The sequence below is a fragment of the Phyllostomus hastatus genome, unplaced genomic scaffold, assembly GCF_019186645.2.
Source record: "Phyllostomus hastatus isolate PE091 unplaced genomic scaffold, TTU_PhHast_1.1 phas_contig_579, whole genome shotgun sequence".
NCBI lineage: Eukaryota > Metazoa > Chordata > Mammalia > Chiroptera > Phyllostomidae > Phyllostomus > Phyllostomus hastatus.
In genome coordinates this window covers 69,612-92,220 of record NW_025333915.1, presented here as the reverse complement: position 1 = coordinate 92,220, position 22,609 = coordinate 69,612, and the positions used below count along the sequence as shown (strand labels likewise).

General features: G+C 33.2%; 1 protein-coding gene across 1 annotated transcript in view; it reads left to right on the top strand.

The window, feature by feature from the left end:
* The first annotated feature begins 242 nt into the window (after positions 1-242).
* The window catches only part of LOC123824516 (sulfotransferase 1 family member D1), a 38,300-nt gene continuing 15,933 nt past the window's right edge, over positions 243-22,609 (top strand). Inside the window, exons 1-4 of the mRNA XM_045847693.1 lie at positions 243-375; positions 15,167-15,324; positions 18,610-18,735; positions 19,738-19,835. Coding sequence (XP_045703649.1) covers positions 15,177-15,324; positions 18,610-18,735; positions 19,738-19,835 — 372 coding nt within the window. The 5' untranslated portion in view covers positions 243-375; positions 15,167-15,176. The remainder of the gene's footprint in view (positions 376-15,166; positions 15,325-18,609; positions 18,736-19,737; positions 19,836-22,609) is intronic.

Genomic DNA, 22,609 nt, shown 5'->3' with positions numbered 1-22,609 from the left:
TGTTTTGCTTGGCTTTTATAATTGAAATCAGAAGCAAAAGGAAAAGTCAGTGTAAAAAAACCTTCATTTACTTTACATAATTACTTGCTGTTAGTTAATTCTAGCTGCTTTTCATGGGCTTTTTGTTTCATTCTATTTCCTCCTATAAGCTACAGCAAAAAGCCTTGCCCTACACCTTTAGTGTTCAAAACAACAATAGACTTTGTACAGCTTAATCATTAATTTGATACTGCAGTGTGAACTTCACCTTTCATTTTCTTAATGCATATAACCAGTTATCCTGGTTGACTGAAACAACATACAGGGTGAAACTTCCACTAACCAATTACTGTAGAAACGAAATCTGGACCTCCAGCTCCTCAAGACAATTACCTAGTAAGTCATTTATCAGCTGTCTTTAAAGTGCTGACATTTTGTATAAAACTAAATTTAACAGTCAAAAATTAGAGAATGAGAAATGGAAAATTCTACTATGGATATTTTGCCTTAAAAAGGGAATTATTTGGGTATTATTGGGTCTTGATTTCCTGTCATAAATGGACAGGATTATATTTCATATATAAAATTGTGCTGAGGTAATCTGCTCTACTAATTCTAAGTTTATAAAACTAAATATACTTTTAAAAGTTTTTAGTCATTTATCTTCTCAACATTTTTATTTAGTTTAAAAGAATATTCTTGTAAAAACCACTGCTAGAATGAGTTCTTAAAAATTCCACTTTTGTGGAAACATAAAAGTCAGATCTTGCCCAAAATGATTTTCACAAGCCTGCTTTTGAGTATGTCTCAAGATTCTCAAAAAAAAAAAAAGTATTGTACTGGTGCTAGAAAATACGTTCTCCATTAATCAATGCTTTATCTCTTATTTCAAAAATATTTTAACTGTATGGAGTATTTTTCACTTCAATATGTATTCAATCTTTTTAATCATTAAATCAGAGAACCACTATAGTGATATATTCTTCAAATTTCTAAAAATTAATTACTGCCTCAAGGGTTTTGAAACAAGATTTGAGTTAGTTTATTTTTGTACAAGCATTCTCCTATTGTCACTTTACTGAATAATCATTTTTGTGTGGGCTTGTTTATATCCCTTTATCTTCTCCCTTGGGTTCATTGTCAAAGGTATATTCTAAGAACAACACTTCAGTACAGAAAGCCCTGGTAAATGAAGAATCATGTAATATAATTAATTATGTTGTTGTAGTATTGAAAACACTTAACATTTTAACAACGGACAATATGTTTTAATTCAAATATTTATTTTCAAATGTATTTTATTGATTATGCTATTACAGTTGTCCCATTTGTTTTCTCCCCTTTATCTCTCTCTACCCTGCATCCCCCTTTCACCATTGTTTCCCCCCTTAGTTCATGTTCATGAGTTGTACCTGTAAATTCTTTCTTTCTCAATATATATTATTTTGTTTTATTTATCTTTTAAAGATGCCACAATGTCATAGAAATGTTTTATTTCAGGGTTTGTCATAGTATATAAATAACATTTTGGCATCTGATATTGGTATTAAATAGTACCAATATAACATGTATACTTTGAACATTAATAAATTTTGAAGAAAATGTCACATATAAAAGTTGTGTGTGTGTGTACCATAGCATTTGTTTTTTTGAATTTCTTAAGCATATTTTATTTCTATTACGTGCTCTTCATGCTATTACAGTTTTGTCATTCTCTTTTCTCCCCTTAATCTTCCTCCGCCCCGCACCCCCATTCCCTCTAATATTACCCCCCTTATCTCATGTCTCTACATCGTACATATAAGTTCTTTGGCTTCCCCATTTTCTATACTGTTCTTAACCTCCTCCCTGCCTATTTTGTATCTACCAATTATGCTTTTTATTTCCTGTCATTTTTCCCCATTCTCCCACTTCTCCATCCATGCTGAGACCCCTCCATGTGATCTCCATTTTTATGATTCTGTTCCTGTTCTAGTTGCTTCCTTACTTTGTTTCTGTTTTTGGTTTTTAGGTTCAGTTGTTGAGAATTGTGAGTTTGTTGTCATTTTATTGTTCATTGTTTTGATCATCTTTTTCTTCAATAAGTACCTTCAACATTTCATATAATAAGGGCTTGGTGATGATGAACTCCTTTAACTTGACCTTATTTAGGAAGCACTTTATCTGTCCTCACATTCTAAATGATAGCTTTGCTGGGTAGAGTAATCTTGGTTGTGGGTCCTTGCTCTTCATGACTTTGAATACATCTTTCTAGTCCCTTCTTGCCTGCAAGGCTTCTTTTGACAAATCAGCTGGCAGTCTTCTGGGAACTCCTTTGTAGGTAACTGTCTCTTTTTGTCTTGCTGCTTTTAAGATTCTCTCCTTATCTTTCATCTTGGGTAATTTAATTATGATATGTCTTGGCATGTTCCCCCTTGGGTCCAACTTCTTTGGGACTCTTTGAGTGTCCTGGACTTGTATGTCTAGTTCCTTCACCAGATTGGGGAAGTTTACCTTCATTAATTTTTCAAATAAGTTTTCAATTTCTTGGTCTTTTCCTTTTCCCAACTACAATTTGGATGTTGGAACATTTAAATTTGTCCCAGAAATTCCGAAGCCTTTCCTCCTCTTTTTGAATTCTTGTTTCTTCATACTGTTCTGGTCTAATGTCCATTTCTTCTTTTGTCCCAAATCATTGATTTGAGTCCTGGCTTCCTTCCCTTCACTGTTGGTTCCCTGTATATTTTTCTTTATTTCACTTTTCATAGCCTTCACTTCTTCCTCTATTTTGCATCTGTACTCAATCATTTCTGTGAGCATCCTGATTACAGTGTTTTGAACTCTGCATCTAATAAGTTGGCTATCTCATCATTGCTTAGTTCTTTTTATAGAGTTTCAATCTGTCCTTTCATTTGGGCCATATTACTTCATCTCCTTGTACCTGTTATGTTGTAAGGGGCAAAGACTTAGGTATTTGCCAGGGTGGTGCCACCCATTTTGCTGCATTGTGGCCCAGTCTGTATGAATTTTTCTTCTTTAACACCTTGGTTACCAGACTTCCACACAGTTTAATTTTCTGGTAGTTCTTTTTGTTTTTTGTTTTTTAATTTGTTGTTGCCCTTCTATTAGTTGTATAAGGAAGAAAAGCATGTCAATTTGTGCCTCCTTCTTGGCCAGAAGTCTCTAAATTCAGGTATTTTTTAAATGGACATTTTTAAATAAATGATTTTATTCCTATCTATTATTGCAGACATTTCCAAAACATAACATCTAAGTTCACCTTAGAAGTAGCTTACATAAAGCAGTGACATACACAGCACAAAATAGTTGAGGGTGGTGGTGGAAAGTTTTAATAATTAAAATGTGCACATGAAAAAAGGATAGAGTAAAAGTCCCTACTTACTTCTACTTAAGACATCATGTGATGATATTTTACAATGTCCTGTGGGTCAATGTATGCATGTGTATATGTCCATATAACATACACATATACAATACATTCTCTTTCCCACACATATACATGCACAGGTAGTATTTGCAATTCATTTTAGGGTAATTCTAATATGCTAGTCAATATATTTTTTTGAACCATGTTTGGATCTGATTTCTTGACAAAATAGAGCAGAGTACAGGAAATAAAAATAGCAATATATAGTTGAAGCCTTATACTGTCATCTGATATCTAAGTTTCCAGAAAAACTAAAAGTTCTTATGTGTTTAAAAACAAGTTCATTTTGGGTCACACGACTCATTTAGTACTTCGTGATGGTCCACAGAACTTAGAGGGCAGTTTCAACACCATTTTGGTTCTTTGAATTCCCTGGAACATTAACAAATTTACACCTCTGTTCATCACACCTAAGAGCAATATCCTCTTGTATTCTGAAATTTGATACAAATAGCTATAAAACAGTCCTTGAAACTCATTTCAAAAGCTGATAGTTTTCTCAAGTTAGCAGAAATTAGCAATGCTTTTAGTTTACATAAATACCATTATTTCTCAAAAACACTGCATTTTGTCTCCTATCCTCAGAAGAAACTCATGATGTAAAAGTTACTGTAGTCACAGAAGTTAAAGATGAGCAAGGAAAGAGGAAACATATTTTAAAAGAGAATAATGAGATAACTCTATTAATAAAAGTACTCATATTGATTTAAAATCAAAACTACATAAATAAACATGGTATATATATGTCTATACACACATTATAATTTTTAAAAAGTTTAAATTGAGAAACAGATAACAGATACTGGCAAAAAAGTAACAATACTATTAACTCATAAGATAAAATCAAAAGGGTTAAGTGGTAGAAAGGTGAATCTCTGATAGTAAATATGTTGCATAATAAATACAAAACAGTCAAAAGTTTATGCTTTGAATAGCATACTTTCAAAGTAAAAGAGAAAAACTCATATAAAAAATTTTTATAAAACTCATGTAAAAAATTTTTGGAGAAATTAGTAGAAACATAGAGAGGAAAATCTTACACAATAAAAATCTATTCAACAGATTAAATTTTAAAAGATTTTAAAATATATTGATATTGACAAACCCACAGCCAGTATCTTATTTGATGGGCAAAAACTAAAAGGATTTCCCTTACGAATACGAACAAGACACTGATGTTTGCTTTCACCACTCTTATTCAACATATTACTGAAGATGTAGCCACAACAAACAGATATGAAGAAATAAAAGGTATCCCAGTTGGAAAGGAGGAAGTAAAACTCATTATTTTCATATGACAAGATAATGTATATAGAGAACCCTAAAGGTTCCACCAAAAAATGGGTGGAGCTGATAAACGAATTCAGTAAAGTAGCTGTATACAAAATAAATACCTAGAAATCAGTTGCATTTTTATACTCCAATAATGAACTATCATAAAGGGAAACTTAGAAAATAATCCCATTCACAATGCATAAAAAAACAACAATTTTGGGATAAATTTAATGGAGAAAGCAAAAGAGATATACTCATAAAATTATAAGACACTGAAGAAGGAAACTGAAGAAAATACAAGTAAATGAAAGCACATCCTATGTACATGGAGAGGAAGAATTAACATCATCAAATTGTCCATATTATGCAAAGCAATCTATAGATTCAATGCTATTACTATCCAGATACCAATTTTGTATTTCACAGAACTAGAATACATGTGCCAAAAATCTATATGAAACCACAAAAGACCTCAAATAACAACAGCAATCTTAATAAGAACAAAGTTGGAGGAATCCTGCTACCTGATATCAAATTATATACTATAAGGCCATACTAATCAAAACAGCATGGTACGGGAATAAAAACAGATATATAGATCAATGAGACAAAATAGAGAGCCTAGAAATAAACTCATGCCTTTTTGGTCAATTATTATTTGACAAAGGAGGCAGGAACTTATAATGGGGTAAAGGTAGTCTGTTCAATAAATAGTGTTGGGAGAATTAGACAGTTATATGGAAAAAATCAAATAAAATTAGTCCACCTTCTTATACCATATACAAGAATAAACTCAAAGTGAGTTAAATACATTAATGTGAGATTCAAAACCATAAAAATCTTAGAATAAAACATAGGCAGTAAAATATCATACATTTCTCATACCAATATATTTTTTGGATATGCCTTCCTCAGCAAGTGAAAAAAAAGAAAAAATAAACAAATGGGACTACATCAAACTAACAAGTTTTTGCACAGCAAAGGAAACCATTAACAAAATGAAAAGACAACTCACTGAATGGGAGAACATATTCATCAGTGATACATCTGATAAGCAGTTAGTGTTCAAAATTTATAGAGAACTTATACAACTCAACACCAAAACTACAAACAATTCAATTTAAAACAATGGGCAAAGGACCTGAATAGACACTTCTCCAAAGAGGACATACAGATGGCCAATAGATATACAAAAAAGTGCTTAATGAATCACCAAGACATGTAAATTAATTCCACAATGAGATATCACCTTACATTTGTCAGAATGACTATCATTAATAAATCATCAAACAACAAGTGGTGGTGAAGATGTGGAGAAAAGGAAACCCTTGTGCATTTGTGGTGGGAATGCAGGATGGTACAGCCACTGTGAAAAACAGTATGGAGTTTTCCCACAAAATTAAAAATGGAACTGCCAGATCCAGCAATTCTATTTCTGGGAATTTAGCCAAAGAAACCAAAACACTAATTCAAAAGAATATATGCACTCCTATGTTCACTGCAGCCTTATATACAACAGCCAAGTTTTGGAAGCAGCCCAAGTGCCCATTAGTAAATGAATGGATCAGAAAGTTGTGGTACATTTGTACAACAGAATACTACTTGGCTGTAATAAAGAAGAAATCTTACCTTTTGCAACAACATGGATGAGCCTGGAGAGTGTTATGCCAAGTGAAATAAGCCAGAGCAAAACAAATACTATGATTTCACTTAAATGGGAAATCTAGTGAACAAAATAAGCTGCCAAACAATCGGAAACAGACTCATAGAACAGACCAACACCTGTTGGAGGGGAGGAGGGTTGGGAGATTGGGTGAAAGAGATGAAGGGATTAAGCAAAAAAATATAGACAAAGACAATAGTATGGTGACTACTAGAGGAAAAAGGAGCTTGAAGGAGGTTGAAGAAGGCAAAGAAGGAATAAATGGTGAAGGAAGAGGATTTGACTTTGGGAGAGCACAATATGACAAACAGATGATATACAATATGATGAAATTTTATACCTGAAACCTATATAATTTTATTAGTCAATGTCACCCCATGGATTTCATAAACAATAATTAAATAGTATTTAGTATCAATAAATAATATATTGATATTAAATATATTTGTGTGTGCATATATAAATAGCAGATTTATACTCATAATGCCAATAGATAATAAACTTGAAACAAATGATCATATATTTATATAAGAAAATCACCATAAAATCTACAATGTAGAATTTGTAATATTTGCCTTTTCTAGGCCAGCAAATTAGCATTGAGAATCTAATTAAAATTTGTTATTGTAAAATCCAACTGATTAGAAAATAAAGCCAAACCAAATATATATATTTTTAAATTACCTATTGGGTCAGCAGTCATCACATAATTAAACACAAATTATATGTTGATGCGTGGGTCACCAGCCAGCAGTGATCACGGAACGCTGCGGATGACTTGACGAAAACACGCGAGAAAAAACATGCACAGAGACAAACTAGTTTCTGTGGAGAAGTAGGGACGAAATGGCCACCCCTTCTAGTGAGGAGCGCCCCGATTTACCATCCATACCTGCTTTTATTGGGCTCATTTTGCATAATAATTCAGGTAAAGTACAGTACTCATTAGGGGGAAGTAAGGAACTATAGAAAACAAGGAACTCTGCCGGTCTATTGAGTCAGGGTCAAAGAGCTGTAAGACTGAGGAACAAAATAAGTTCCTCCTAAGACCCTTCTCATTCAACTGAGAGCATTCTAAACAAAGAAAGTTTCACAGTAATTTACATATTCTTTCTTAGGCCTGATCACCAGGGGAATCCGCCCTTTTCAGCACAGAGCTGCACCACCCTGTCATTGTTTCAGGCTTAGGTGGAGCAAGGGAACTAAGGCAGCCGAGAGACAAGGAGGTTTTCTCCCAGACGCTGAGAACTCAGGCTATGTCAAAGCCGAGGAGCGAGGGTCCATCACCCCCTTTTGCTGCAGCCCCCCAAGTCCTTCTTTTGGAGGGCCTCCCAAAGTGATTGTGCCTGTCTTAGGTTGTTCCCCCCTTGGGGAATCTTACCCGTCTTTGGCTAACTGACCAAGCTTTTGGGGGTTCAATTATGAATAAAGCAGCAGAAGCAGCATTCCTGCCAGGGAGATAAGCTTTTGTCTCCTTGCTGGCTTATGGTTCCAAGGGCGTTCCCTTAGCCTTAGCCTAGGCGGGGGTTTCAGCTTCTGATACCAGTCAGGGCGGTTCCCAACAATATGTAAATAAAAACATGGATATTAAAATCTCTGGCAATTGGTCAAAGCTGTGGTGACAAATTCAAAATGATAAACATTTACATGTTAGATTTTTTAAAAAGAAAATTAACTATTTAATTGAAGGAGAAAAAGAAAAAAAGATAGTCTCAGAATGCATGAAACTAGTTACAAATTTTACTTCATTATGTATATGTTTTTTGAATTCAGGAGATGCTCTTAACTTCTTCAAGCTTTATTTTTTTTCACTAGAAGATGGAGATAAATAATATGTATCTCAAAAGTTGTTGTAAGGCTAAGTTACTATTATCATCATGTTTGTTATTAGAATTTTATTGGTCTTTATGTCAAACATAGTACTATACTCATTTAATTCTCACAACTATCCAATATAATGGGACACAAAATAATTTTACAAATGAGGACATTATGGTAAAGAAAATTTACATAAATTATTTGAAATCTTACTTTGGCCTTTAAAACTTAGCCCAATCTATAGTTGATGCTCCATAAATGTTTATTTCTCCACTTACCCACTTTTGCTTACTTTTGATTTAATAAAACAGGACACTTTCAGTCAACCTGTCTTGAAACCAACTATGCAGGATATTTTCTATTTCTCAATCTCCTACTTAAATTTGTAGGTAAAATCATACAATACTGTGGTGATAGGAAACCAAATCATTTAAAAAAGGAGCAAAGATGAAATCAAGTTCACAAACCCACACACACAAACACACACATACACATGTTTTTAATGTACATGTTTATTATCTTATTTCAAACATATATTTAATTTAGGCTGACAAACAAGCAAAGCCTGTTATAAGCAGTGTTGTTTATGCTTTTAGGACATAGATGATGATCTCATCAGTCTTCTATTGCTATGATACTAGGGAGGTGTTTTCTGGATTTCATTAGGCCTTTGGGACCCAAATTAACTCTTTACCAACAAATGCCTATGTTAAAAGACCCTAACAATACAATACTGCTTCACAGCAAATGGCATCCAGTATTTCCTGACTGTGTACAATTAATTGCCTGAAGATATCAAAAAATGGGGTATATTTAACATTAGAATTTCTGTGTATGTAGGAGGAGACAGGTAATTGCAATTATCTCCACTTAAGGGCTAAAGTTCCCAAGCATTTATAGGATTAATGACTTGCTAAAGACTAATTATAAGGCAGAGATTAAATATAAAACCTTAGACCCATTATCTCTTTTTCATGTGGCACTAAGTGATGAATTATGAATAGTTCTCTAGGTGAACTATCTCTTTTCTTTTGAAATAGTGAACACTTTTCTTTGATTTAAGACAGTGTTGAAAATAAAAATGAACATGAACTTTCAGATTAGGATGGTATAAATGGTGGTAAGATGATACTTTTAGTAATACATGAGCTATATTGAGTGATTATTACATGCCAGATAGCATGCTGCATCTTTATACAGATTAAATTATTTCATTTATGAAATTATAAAAAATAGCAAGGATCACAGTGACATTGATTTTATGAATTGGATACCATCCAATAAAATGAGCATTTCTGTGCTCAAAAATAAAAAAGTTCACTTACCCCAAAGCTAAGAGCTGGTAAGTTCTAGATTTTTCTAGCACTGTCCTTTCCAGCAACAAAGCTAAGTGCTTTCCCATTAGGTGTGTAAAACCCAGAATTTGATACGTGATTTTACTACTTGTAAGTTTTTTGTAGTTGGGCAAGTTGCATAAACTCTGAAAATTCCTAATTATCATATGACTTTCCAAACTCTTATTATAGGTAATTTCAAGTTATCAAGTAGAAATATATGATATGGAAATTATAATACCTATAAGTATTCAATAAATATTAATTTTCCTCATAGCCTATGCCTTAATATTACTCCATTTTTTTTAGCTAACTAAATTTGATTGTGGAATATAAAGTAAGATTATTTATAAAATACAGTATGTTGGAAAAGAACATGGCTTCTTTTCTAGGTGTGCAGTGAACAACAAAAATGCAAAAGTCAAAAGCCAAGAAATTGCCTCAATTATTTCAGAGATAAACTGCCACTGGTCATGTGTAAAGTATGAAACTGCATTTTATCACTTTTCAGCTTTTATAAATTATAAACTTTTATTAAAGTAGACATTCAGTTTTTATAAAAGTGAAATGGTATTTTTATGGGATTTTTCAGTGATAAAGGACTGTTTTGTTCAACTGCTCATTCTTGTTTCTTCTGTTGTGACTTAAAGAATATAGTCTGCTAATCAAAGAGTATTAATCTCACTTAAAGTTGTATAATTTTAGATGTGAAACAAACTGGAGTGATCATTTTGTGTGTTTGCCGTATTTTTTAGGCAGGTACAATATGACTCAGAAATATGAGGTATGTATGAGGTCATACTGCAGGTTTGTGGAAGAGCTGGGCTCTAATGTTTGTCTTCAGGTTCCCAATGCTATGCTTAGAAACCCCCCACAAACACAGCCTATCCTTATAATAGTTTAACATTTACATTTTAAAAAGAAGCTAATAAAACCTGTTCTTTTTAGGTGAAGAATCTGTTAAATATAAAAATATCACTTTCTAAGAGAATACGGCAATGCATTTTCAGTTCTCTATTCAATTTTTCTTAATGACTAAGAAAAATTAGTCATCAAGAAAATTATTGTACCTCATATCTTGAGGTACAATATTTCACAAACCATGAAACTTGATTTTTCTGCTTCTACCTGTAACTCACCAATGGGCATAAGAGTCAATAGTTTCAGTCAGGTAAACATGGACTAACAATGACTTTCACAGCATGAAGGATATTAAATTGTTTCCATGGTCATACAGTTATGCTCTAGAGGAAGTTGTATGTCAAGGGACATCTTCACAGAAGTAAACAAAAGATTCCTAAGAAACATGATCATCTACATTTCATGAGCTTTTACCAACTCAATCTCTCTCACATAGTGTTATATGCCACTCAAGGGTATCATCCTTCTAATGATTTTTTGGCTTTGATTCTTAACCTGAAGACCATTTAAAGTTCTCAGGAGTTTAAAGGTAAGTTAAATTTGACTTCACTGCTTGGGTGTTGTAGGAGTTGTAATGCTAATTTAAACTACTGAACTCGTGCAAAATTTGAATACATTAATGTGATTAGTTCCTCTTCAAAGGATATCCTAAAATAACCAGATATTAACAAAACAGATATTCCAAAAGTTATAAAAAATACATAAATTAAATTAAAATATTATACAGCTTTCACACATAAAACAAGTTTTAAAATATACAATTTGTCCCTTTAGAAATGGCTCTAATAAATTTTTTTATACTTACCTAAAATATATAAATAACAAATAAAATATTATTGAAATAAATCATTAGTGTGAATCAGGTTTTCTAAAAGTCATTTCATATGCACTATAGTATGCTAAATCTCCATAAATTTATAAAGTACCTTAATGTATAAAATATTGAGCAAAAAAATACTGTTTTTTATATTTTTTGCCTAGAATATTATTTTTTTTAAATTAAATAACAGTTTATTGATTAACTTTTAGGGCTCTCTAAAGCTTTCCCACAAATTTCCACTGGGCAAAAATTTCAGGCATCTCAGTAAAGGACACAATTAACATCTTATTTCATTTTGTGAAGAAACGTGTGAAGAAAACTTATCAAAAATTTTAAAAAGAAAATTCTTGAATTTTATACTATTTGTGGATATTCACATTATATACCACAATGAATTCTCTTCAAAATTGTGTTTTCAAAATTTAATCCAAAGGGGGTAGGTTCGAGGTTGGGAGGCAGGGATGGGTGGGGCAAAAGCTGAGGTGGGGTGAAAATGCAGACAACTGCACTTGAACAACAATAAAAAAAATAAAATAAAATAATAAGATAAGTGAGGGAAAAAAATCTACCAAGAATATTCTTTTGTATCTCTAACTAAATTTCATAGTCAAAAATCAAATCACACTACCTGTATTACAGACCTGACAACCACCTTAACATAATATGACAATTCTCTTATGTTGCTTTGTATTGGAATTTATCTTTTCAATGTTTATATTTAAGAGGTAGTACAGAAAAGTAATTAATGTTGCTGACTCTGTTGTCAGACTGAGCTCAAATCCAGTCCTGCCACTTACTGACAGTGTGACCTGGGCAAGTTTCTTAATTTTCTCTATGCCAATTTACCCCTTGATAAAATGGGGATAAATAGGATTTAAATTGGAAGGCTTTTATGAAACTTAAATAACAATACATATACTGAAAACAGGGTTGTGGGGTTGTATGTGTGTGAGAGAGTGTGTGTGTTTTGAACAATGATTTGGAATATAAACTCCTCATTGAGTGGGTTTATGGCCTATTGACTGATACTTTCCAGTATATCCCACAGTGTTATGTTGTTAGCCAAAGTTATAAAGTTATAGTGGTAACATAAAATAGTTCAATCCCTGGTTATTCCTCCTAGAGAATTAGGGGAAATTCATTTCATTTCAGTATATATTTATTAACCTCAATAAAGGAAAGGACTCCCGGGACTATGACCCTAATTTCTAATCAAAGAAACAGACATTGTGAACTGATAATAACAACACACTAAAAATGTATAAAATAATACCAGTATATGAAAGAGAAGAAAATAGAAAAGAGGAAGTTTTTAATGGAAAAGAGAGATTTGTTTTTAGGTCATGAGGAAGGCTTTTCAGAGGATGTGTAATTTGTACAAGATTTTGAGAAACAAACAGGAATTCTCCAGATAGATAAGAGAAGTAACAATATCAGCTCAAAGAAAGAAACACACAATTGCAACAGCTAGATGTGAGGGGTGGGTGATTTTTTTTTTTTTGGCTGCCTCTTGCTAGAGGCTAAAGTCTAAGTGTGGAGGTAATCAGAGGGAGGATCTGCTCTTGAAACTTGACCCTTTCAGTGAGGTGGTTGTGCTCAGGTTTTTGAAGACTTCTTACTGAGAGGTGGCAGGGAGAAGGGAGGAAATGAGCTGAAAGACAAGGAGACACATTTTAAGACCATTGCCATAGTACAGGGTTTATGATGATAAGGACATATGTTAAGATACACCTGTATTTTTATGGGTAATAATAATAATATTAATAATAGCTACCCTTTACTGAATATATACCATGTTTTATGAACATAGACATTATGTCTATCATATTATTTCTCTACCACAATAGCTGCATAAATTAGTAAATCTTCACTTCCATTTTTAAGATTAGAAAATTAAATTCGGAATTTCGACTTGCCCAGAGTCACATTGGTAATAAATAACAGATATAGCATATTAATTATAAATTTGGAGACCTTACAGTCTTAACTGCTAAGCTAGTTCATGAAAAGAAGCTGTTTTTCACAGGGATACGTGAAAGTAAAGAAAAATCAGATTTGTGAGCCAATTGGATCTGGAAAAGCCAAGGGGAAGAAAGATCTATGATAACTTCCAGATTTTCGACTTGAGTGGTGAGGTGAATGTGGTATCACTAAGTTATAAGGTGCATAGTGACTCAAGGACAAGAACTGGTCACTGAAGAGCAAGGTTCATGAGTTAAATTTGTAATTATTAAATTTGAGATGTCTAAGAAACATTAGGGAGAAATGCACAATAGCTTTTGAATATGTAGGTCCCAGAATAAACAAATGATAAATCTACCTTCTGGAGCATCAGCTCACAGGGGGTGGTTAAAATCATGGAAATGTGTGTACAAAAAGAGAGCCAACTAGGAACTATGGGACTCCAAGGAAAACAATTCTGTCCTAAATATTCCTTTGAAAAGTTGAGAATTAAAGAGATAAAAGATCAACCAAAATATACTAACATAAAAATCAAGAAAGTGTCAGAAACATATATGGTCAAAAATATCAAATACCACACTTAAATATAGTTTGAAATCATGGAGCAACATGCCTGTCTGGCTTTGTTCTCCTTTCTTGAGATTGCTTTGGTTTACTTTGGGTATTTTTTGTTTCCTTAAAAATTTTAGGATTGTTCTATTTCTTTAAGAGATGTAACTGGAATTTTGATAAGGATTGCATTGAATCTGTAGATTACCTTGGGTGGTACAGGCATTTTAACAATGTTCATTCTTCCAATCCATGAGCACAGAATATCTTTCCAGGTATTAGGGGTTTTTTTCAGTTTCTTTCCTCTAGTTTCTTATAGTTCTCACTATACAGATCTTTTACTTGCATGATTAAATTTGCTCCTAGGTATTGTGTTTTTTGATGCAATTGAGAATGGGGCTATTTTATTAATTTCTCTTTGTGATAGTTTTTATAAGGATATAGATGTAGAACAGATTTTTATGTAAGATTTTGTATCCTGCAACTTCAAAATCTTTAAAATCAAAAGGGACTTGGATGAGGTAGGAGAACGGTGGAATATAAAGAAATAAAAAAAGAAGATAAAATATTAGCACTTTGCAAAAAGGTGCAAGCTAAGTTATGTCCATTGACTTCAGACACTTCTGATTTTAATTACTGCAGAAAAATTCAGCAGCTGCTAAAGGGCCTCAGGGAAGCTTTTAAATCGTTTTCCTAGAACTTTAGAGAAAGAAAAATAACCATTCAGCTCATGCTAAATTGGGAAACAATATATTTTGGAGTAGGATTTAAGTTATATTTCAGTCTTTTCCACTTTTTTACACATAACATCAGAAGAATATACAATGACATATGATATCACTAATGTTGAAAAGTTCATCACAGCAATGTACTTCCAGTGCTTACCTCGGGTTCTTTTCTTCTTGACCCCCTTTTATTCTTATAGTATCTTAGAGATAACTTAGAATAATTTACTTTTACCAACCCAGGGAGTGACTAAAGAGAAGGAAGTACCAGGTTAGGCTACTGCTGGTTTTATAGTTAAAAGTGCTCAGTGCAATTAGGGGGCTAATTCAGATTCCCACTGCAATGAATTACAGCGTGGTGGTGAAGAAAGACACTTCAAGGTCCTGTAACTTTATCACGTGTCCCAGAAATCTTTGCCTGAGGAAAAGCTGTACACAATTAAGTACACATAAAAAGAACTGATGGTATTACTATATAAACAGCGCATATAAAATAAATGGTGCAAGACCTCAATGGCTTTTATAAGACATTTTTTTTCCTTCTGCTGATTCATAATGCACAGTAGTACTATGATCTGATGCTGCTGGATCTAGAGGAATGAATATTATTTCACTTAATAAAACTCATTTTTTATTGAATAATGATATTAAATCAAAGACTTTTTAACTTGTGCCCTTTCATATAAAATCTAGTCTCTCAAAAATGGACAACAAGCCAAATATTTACAGAAGAGAGTTAGTGGAAGTTCAGGGTGTCCCTCTCTTCTGGAGCATTGCTGAGGAGTGGTCCCAGGTGGAGTCATTTGAATCCCGACCAGATGACCTTTTGATCTCCACCTACCCCAAATCCGGTAAGAGCTTTTTTTATTTATTTGTACAGTTGACCTTTGAACAACATGGCTTTGAACTGCACGGTCCACTTATATATGAATTTTCTTTAAAAAAATATACCATTGGCCAGCCATAGCCTTGGGTTGTACATCAGTTGATTCAACCAACCACAGGTTGAAAACTGTATTTGTTATCCTCAGATGGGAATCCGTGGGTGTGGAGAGCTGACTGCATGCATTGTCCTACATCATTTTACATGAGAGACCTCAGCATCTGGGGATTTTGGTATCTGCAATGGTCACGAAACAAACTTCCTGTGAATACTGGGGAGGGATGTCTGTAGTTAAGTTCTGGAAGAGTCCAAAGTTAGGATCGACACCCCTAATCCCCTCACCATTCAAAGGTTGTCTGTACTTGTTGATCAGTTATTGATCCATATGTGTAAGCCCGCTGCTCTGCAGATCACTTGTCAAGCAAACACTGTAGCTGTTGCTGGGATAATTTTGTCCCAAATTAGATAAATTCACTTCTTATTCTGAAAGGCCCGCAATTAAATGCAGGCTGTATATGAAGGAAAATTAATGCTGTTGTTTTGTGTTCCTTCTTGAATTCAAATAAAAATTATTAAAATTGAATATAAAATGATAGTGGTATATTGGAATATGAATATATGGATATGTATATACTCCTCTACATTTTAATGTTTAAACACGTTCATTGAAAATATTTTTTAAATATTAATATTTTATTACTTTAAATGTTTTATAAATATGTTTAGAAGTACTTAATTATAAATTTAAAGAACTGCTGTAGTTAGTATACACTCTCAGAAAAGAGAATTTAAGATGACGCCGTAAGAACAATGTTTATTTCTTCAGATCTTTTTGTGACAGAGTCTTCCAGTTTACCCAGTGATAGACATAGAGAAATGTCAGAGATGAGGCTGTCTTCAACCTGTTAACCAGCTCATTTACTTGAACCCACGATCTGTCACTGTTCTAATTACTAAACTCTAATGTCAACTTTTATTTATATTTTTGTCTCATTTCTAAATGGAAAGGAGAAAAAGATGCTTTTAATTAGCATATTAACCACTGATCTTTTTTAGCTTATAAATATTAAAATTACTTCAAAGGGATATATAACAAGTTCTGAGATGAAAGCCCTGAATTCATGGGATTCTGATGTGCCAACATTACAAACATGGTGAGAGCAATGGGGGCCTTCCAGAAAGTACACAAACGAACCATACAGATTGTTGCAGAAATGAAAAACAAGTTTGTTTTGGCAAAAGCTTGTTTCCTTCTTTCTTTTCTTACTAGTTACATTGCTCTCTGAGCAGTTCCCCAAACCCTAATTATTTGGAACCAAAGCTACTTTGCATTTTCCTGTTGAGATACAAGGTTAGAAAAGGGAGGGCAATCACTGAGAATGTACATGCTAATCTGTTTTATCTGGTTTTGTTATATGTACAGATAGGAAACCATTAAGATAATCTTTGGCTGGTATAGTACACAAATAGTTCATCTACAAAGGTACTGTTTGAAGCTGACTTTTTTCCTGATGTACTAAATGTTAGATGGCTAAATGGCCACAAATAAATAAATCATAACTCTCTTTGGTCATTCTTTTTCTTTTATTTTATTCCAAGTTAAGATCCAAGTTAACTAACTCTTTATATGCACTCAACCATGTCTTTTTTTACAGTCACAGAAAATAAACACTTTCAATTCAAAGCATATCTATATTGGCATTTCTTCTGATCAGATACATAGACCAAAATCTGAACCACCTACTGATAGAAAATGTGTTGAATTTAGGTCTCTGTTGTTCTGTCAATCACTGCTTAAGCCTAAACCAGATCAGGCAACAAAATATTCAGGTATAATACTGACATGCCTCAACTTTTACTTAACACTGTAATTTTCTGAGTTAGAAGGATGGGGATGAGAGTCTTGTACTCATGATTTAGAGACAAGAAGGAGTAAGAATTGTCCATAAAGAGGACTAAATAAAAATGAGGCCTAGCCATGGCTGGAGTAGCTCAGTGGATTGAGTGCGAGCTGTGAACCAAAGTGCCACAGGTTCGATTCCCATTCAGGGTACATGCCTGGGTTGCAGGCCATGACCCCCAGCAACCGCACATTGGTGTTTCTCTCTCTCTTTCTCCCTCCCTTCCCTCTCTAAAAATAAATAAATGAAATCTTTAAAAAAATGAGGCCCAAAGTACTCTAACATCTGGAAACAATTCAAAGGTACTTCCAAATGCAAGTCATTTTCCTAAAAATTTGCTGTTTGTATACATCAATTATTTTTGTGTAATTTTTTAGCTTTCACACATGATTATTCAATTTAGGGATTATCAGTTACACATTTGGTAAAGAGGAAGGAAATGGGAAGAGTTAAGGAGATATTTGTCCCCTATGTCTTGTAATGGCTTTTTTAGCAGTACCTTGATAACTGGATCATCGAGTCACATAGTTAAGTAGACCATATGCTCATGTACTTTAGATCCATTTCTCAAAGGCTGAGGATGCAGTTAATAAAGATCAGAGTGACTTGATCCACTGTGCTCAAGCAGGACACACAGTCTTTGATTTTGTTAGTGTCCCACAGATCCAATCTGTGGTGTTAGCGATCACCACAGATACAATCACAAAAAGTTCCCTTTGTTTCCCTTCAACCCCTTGTTTCTCTTCACCCCTCCACCAAATGTTAAACATTTCACCAGAAGTAATCTTCAGTCCCAAAGAATAATAGTCTTTTTGATATTAATAGGAAATGTACAAACTGCTGTTCAGAATCATTAAAATTAGCTGCTCTCCTATCTATCCCCCACAGGAAGATGAGCTATTATTACTTACACAATGTCTCTCTCTTTTTAAAAATTTTATGTATTGATTTTGAGAGAGTGAGAGAGAGAGATTGGTTTGTTGTTGCACTTATTTATGCACTCATTGGTTGCTTCTTAAATGTGCCCTGACCAGAGCTCCAACCCACAAGCTTGGCACATCAGCCCTGACGTAGCTGAGTTACCCAGCCAGGGCCCACAATGTCTCTTTTATGCCCCACGTTTTACTTCCTTTTGAAGTTCTACTTTTGTGAGTACTTTAATCAGATTTTACACACACAATACATATGTATATGTTCAAGATAGACATGGATGTCTACTAGGAGAAAGGAGAAGAGGGAAAAGGAATAAATACAAAGAGCATGTTTTTGTTGTTGATGTTACAGAACTTCTTGCGACCCTCTCACACTCTGTTTGACAGCAAAGTTTAGAGTTCTTTCTATTTGTTTTTCAGGCACAACCTGGGTCAGTGAAATACTGGATTTGATCTATAACAATGGAGATGCAGAGAAATGTAAACGGGGTGCAATATACGACCGAGTGCCATTCATGGAACTTATAGTACCTGGAATGGAAAATGGTATTTTCTCTTAACGTTCCTTTTCACCACAGAAGTAAATTCCCCTGTATTTTTTTTTTCTTTTTGTGGTGTCTAGAGGAGTCCAGATAGAAAATGATACAGGCAGAGCTTGAACAGCCGAATCACAATTTTCTATAACAGAAGAGTAAGAATTTGGTTATTCTAACAACCATACTGTACTCCTCTTTCATCCAAATATAATATCTATATAATAGATTTTGATGGGTATGTTTTTTTAACAGGTCAAGAGAAAATTTTTAACATTTGAATATTAAGTGATCATTATACAGTAAAAATTCTGTGTTCAATCTATCATATCTGCTGCTAGTTAGCTGATGTTCACAGACTCAAGAAAAAGAATTGTGTGCATATAAGGTCCTACATTATCAACAATTTTAAAATTAGCCATGAACCTCACAACTTTCAGAAATTTAATATAAGAAAGTTGGAAAGAGATTAAGAAGTACAAATTGCCACTTATAAAAATAGACATGGGGCTATAAATGGTACTAGACTTAAATTGGAATGATTATTTCGTAAGATATTATAATGTATGATCACTGTTATACACATGAAACTAATATATAACATTGTATGTCGACTGAAATTTTAAAAAGGTATTTTAAAATTTCTAAAAAGAAAGCTGGAAAGGAATTTCCTGCAGTGTAAATGAGACAAAAAGGAAAATAAATGAAAGAAAATTTGGACATTTTTATACTTGACCTACTGTTGTTTCTGCCCCATCAAGATATTTCTGATGATTTTATAGACACTTATAAAGATAATAAACTCTGCTATTCACAGGCAATAAAACAGCCTAATTAACCAGGATTTATCATTTAAAAACATGTCTTTGCATATTTTAGAATTATATGTGGCCCTTTAGCCATATAGCCATTTCAAGCCAGGTAGTTAGGTTAAAGTTTACAAAGTGTTAGATTATGTTGTAATTGACCTTTGTGATTCCACATTTATAATGTAATTTAACTTTTATGCTTGTAGGCATTGAGTCTTTGAAAAACATGCAGTCTCCTCGATTAGTGAAAACACACCTGCCTGTTCAACTTCTTCCTTCTTCATTTTGGAAGAATAACTGCAAGGTAGCAAATTTTAAGAAAAAAATCCTTATTTGTGTTGTAGTTTCTTTTACTAACTATGTAGACATTAAGATGGGGGATTTCAACCTCTGGGTAAATCATTGGAAAAATAATACTGTGGTCCCTATAGCCTAAAGATTGAAATACCAATGGATTTCAGTGCTGCTGGTTGATGGGTTACACTCAGCACCCAAAGCCCTGAGATTTTCTCAGGTTTTTAACTGTCTAAACTGCCTGTCTTTCTGTCTAAATCTCTTCATCACTTATGAACAATAGATATTTAAATAACCCCAGACCTGCTTATTTATGAATTCAGTGTAGTAGGAATTTATAAATATATACTTATGTTATATATTATATTTATTAAAATATGCATTTACATTTAATTATATATAATATATGGTATATATTATAAATTATATCAATTATTTATTAAATTTTATATTTTACTTTTATTTATAAATTTATATATATTTTACATGTAAATATATAATTTATGGATCAGTTTTAGACTTCTTTTTTAAAAATCAATTTAATTAAAAAATAATATTAGGAGGAAAGAGCATATATTATAATCTATACCTTGATGAATTTTCACAAAGCAAGCATAACCAAGAAACCAGCACCCAGATCAAGAAACTGGGCACTACACCCTTGTGTTGTGGCTCAGTAGGCTGAGCTCTGGACTGCGGACCTAAAGGTCTACAGTTAGATTCCCAGTCAGGGCACATGCCTGTGTTGTGGGCCAGGTTCTGCATGGGATGCATGCAAGAGGTGACCAATCTATGTATCTCTCACACATTATTGTTTCTCTCCCTCCTCTTTCTTTCTTCCTCCTTTCTCCTCTCTCTAAAAGTAAGTAAAATATTTTTCAAAAAAGAAATTGAACATTACTAGCCCCTAAAAGCTGTGTTCCAGTACATTTCTAGGGAAGAGTCCCTATCTCCAAAGATAATCCCTCTCCAGAAAGTTTTCACCATGAATTAGTTTGCTTGTTTTGTCTGTAATTATCAAATATATAGCCTTAAATATTTAGCTAATTTCATTTAACATATTTGTGAGATCAATTCTTATCATTCTTATTATTTTTGTTTCTGTTTTATTTAATGTAGCCTTCTGGATCACAAAATATGGTAACCTGGGCAAAAGTAGCTCATGAAACGTAAAAATTCTCAGGCCTGATTCAGACCTGCTGAATCAGAAACAGTGGAGGTGGGGTCCAGCCATCTGGGTTTTAGTAAGACCTGGTGAATTTGATTCATGCTAACGTTTGAGAACCACTAATGCAAGGCATTTCATTATGTGTATCTGGCTTACTTTTTCTACTTCTATTGATATGATCATGTGGTTTTTATCTTTCATTTTGTAAATATTGTGTATCATCTTAATGAATCTGCAGATATTGTACCAACCTTGATTACCCTTGATACTTTAAATCCAAACAAACCTTACTTGATCATGGTGTATGATCCTTTGGATATGTTGCTGGACCTGGTTTGCTAATATCTTGTTAAGGGTTTTAGCATCTATTTTCATCAAGGTTATTGTCCTATAATATTCCTTCTTTGTAGTGCTTTTCTCTGGTTTTAGAATTAGGGTAATCCTGGCCTCATGAAAAGAGTTTGGAATTCTTCCCTCCTCTTGGATTTTTAAAAATAGTTTGAGAAGAGTAGGTGTTCTTCTTTGATTATTGGGTAAAATTCACCTTTGAAGCCACTGTGTCCAAGACTCTTGTTTATTGGGAGTTGATTACTGCCTCAATTTCATTATTTGTCACCAATCTACTCATATTCTCTGATTCTTCCTGATTCAGATTTGGAACATTGTATATTTCTAGGAATTTATCCCTTTCATTCAAATTCCCCTCTTTGTTGTCTTATTGTTGTTCATAATATTTTTGTACAACAGTTTGTATTTTTTTTTTTTTGGTGTCAGTTGTTACTTCTTCCCTTAGTAATTTTATTTATTTGGGTCTTCTCTCTTTTTTTTCTTGACGAGTCTGGTTAAACATTTTTCAATCTAGTTATTTTTTCTAAGATCTAGCTTTTGGTTTCATTGATCTTTTGTATTGTTTTTTAGACTATATTTCACTTATGTCTTCTTTGATCTTTATTATTTACTTTCTTCTACTCACCTTGATCTTTGCTTGTTGTTTGTTTAATTATTCAAGATTTTTCTTGTTTCTAAGATATGCCTGTAACGATTTGAATTTCCCTCTTAGAACTGCTTTTGCTGTGTCCCATGAGTTTTTGGTTTGTTTTGTTCTCACTTTTATTTGTTTCAAGGTATGTTTTGATTTTTTTCTTGACTTCACTGTTAACCCATCCATTGTTTAGTAACCTGTTATTTAGCGTCTCTATCTTTGTGTGTTTTTCATTTTTTTTCTTGCAATTGATTCCTAGTTACATACCGTTATGGTCAGAGAAAATGTTTGATATGATTTCAATCTTCTTAAATTTATTGAGACTTGTCTTGCATCCCAACATTTGGTCTATCCTAGGAAAGGTTTCATGTGCACTGAAAAATATTGCATATTCTACTGATATTGGTACACTGTGAATATACCAATTAAATTATTCTGATCTAGCATGTCATTTAAGGCTGCTGTTGCCTGTTTGATTTTCTACCTGAAAGATTTATCTATTGATGTCAACGAGGGGTTAAAATCCCTTACAATTACTGTATTATTGGTGGTCTCTCTCTTTATGTCCATCAAGATATGTTTTATATATTTAGTTGAATCTATGTTGGGTACATAAATGTGTACAAGGGTTATA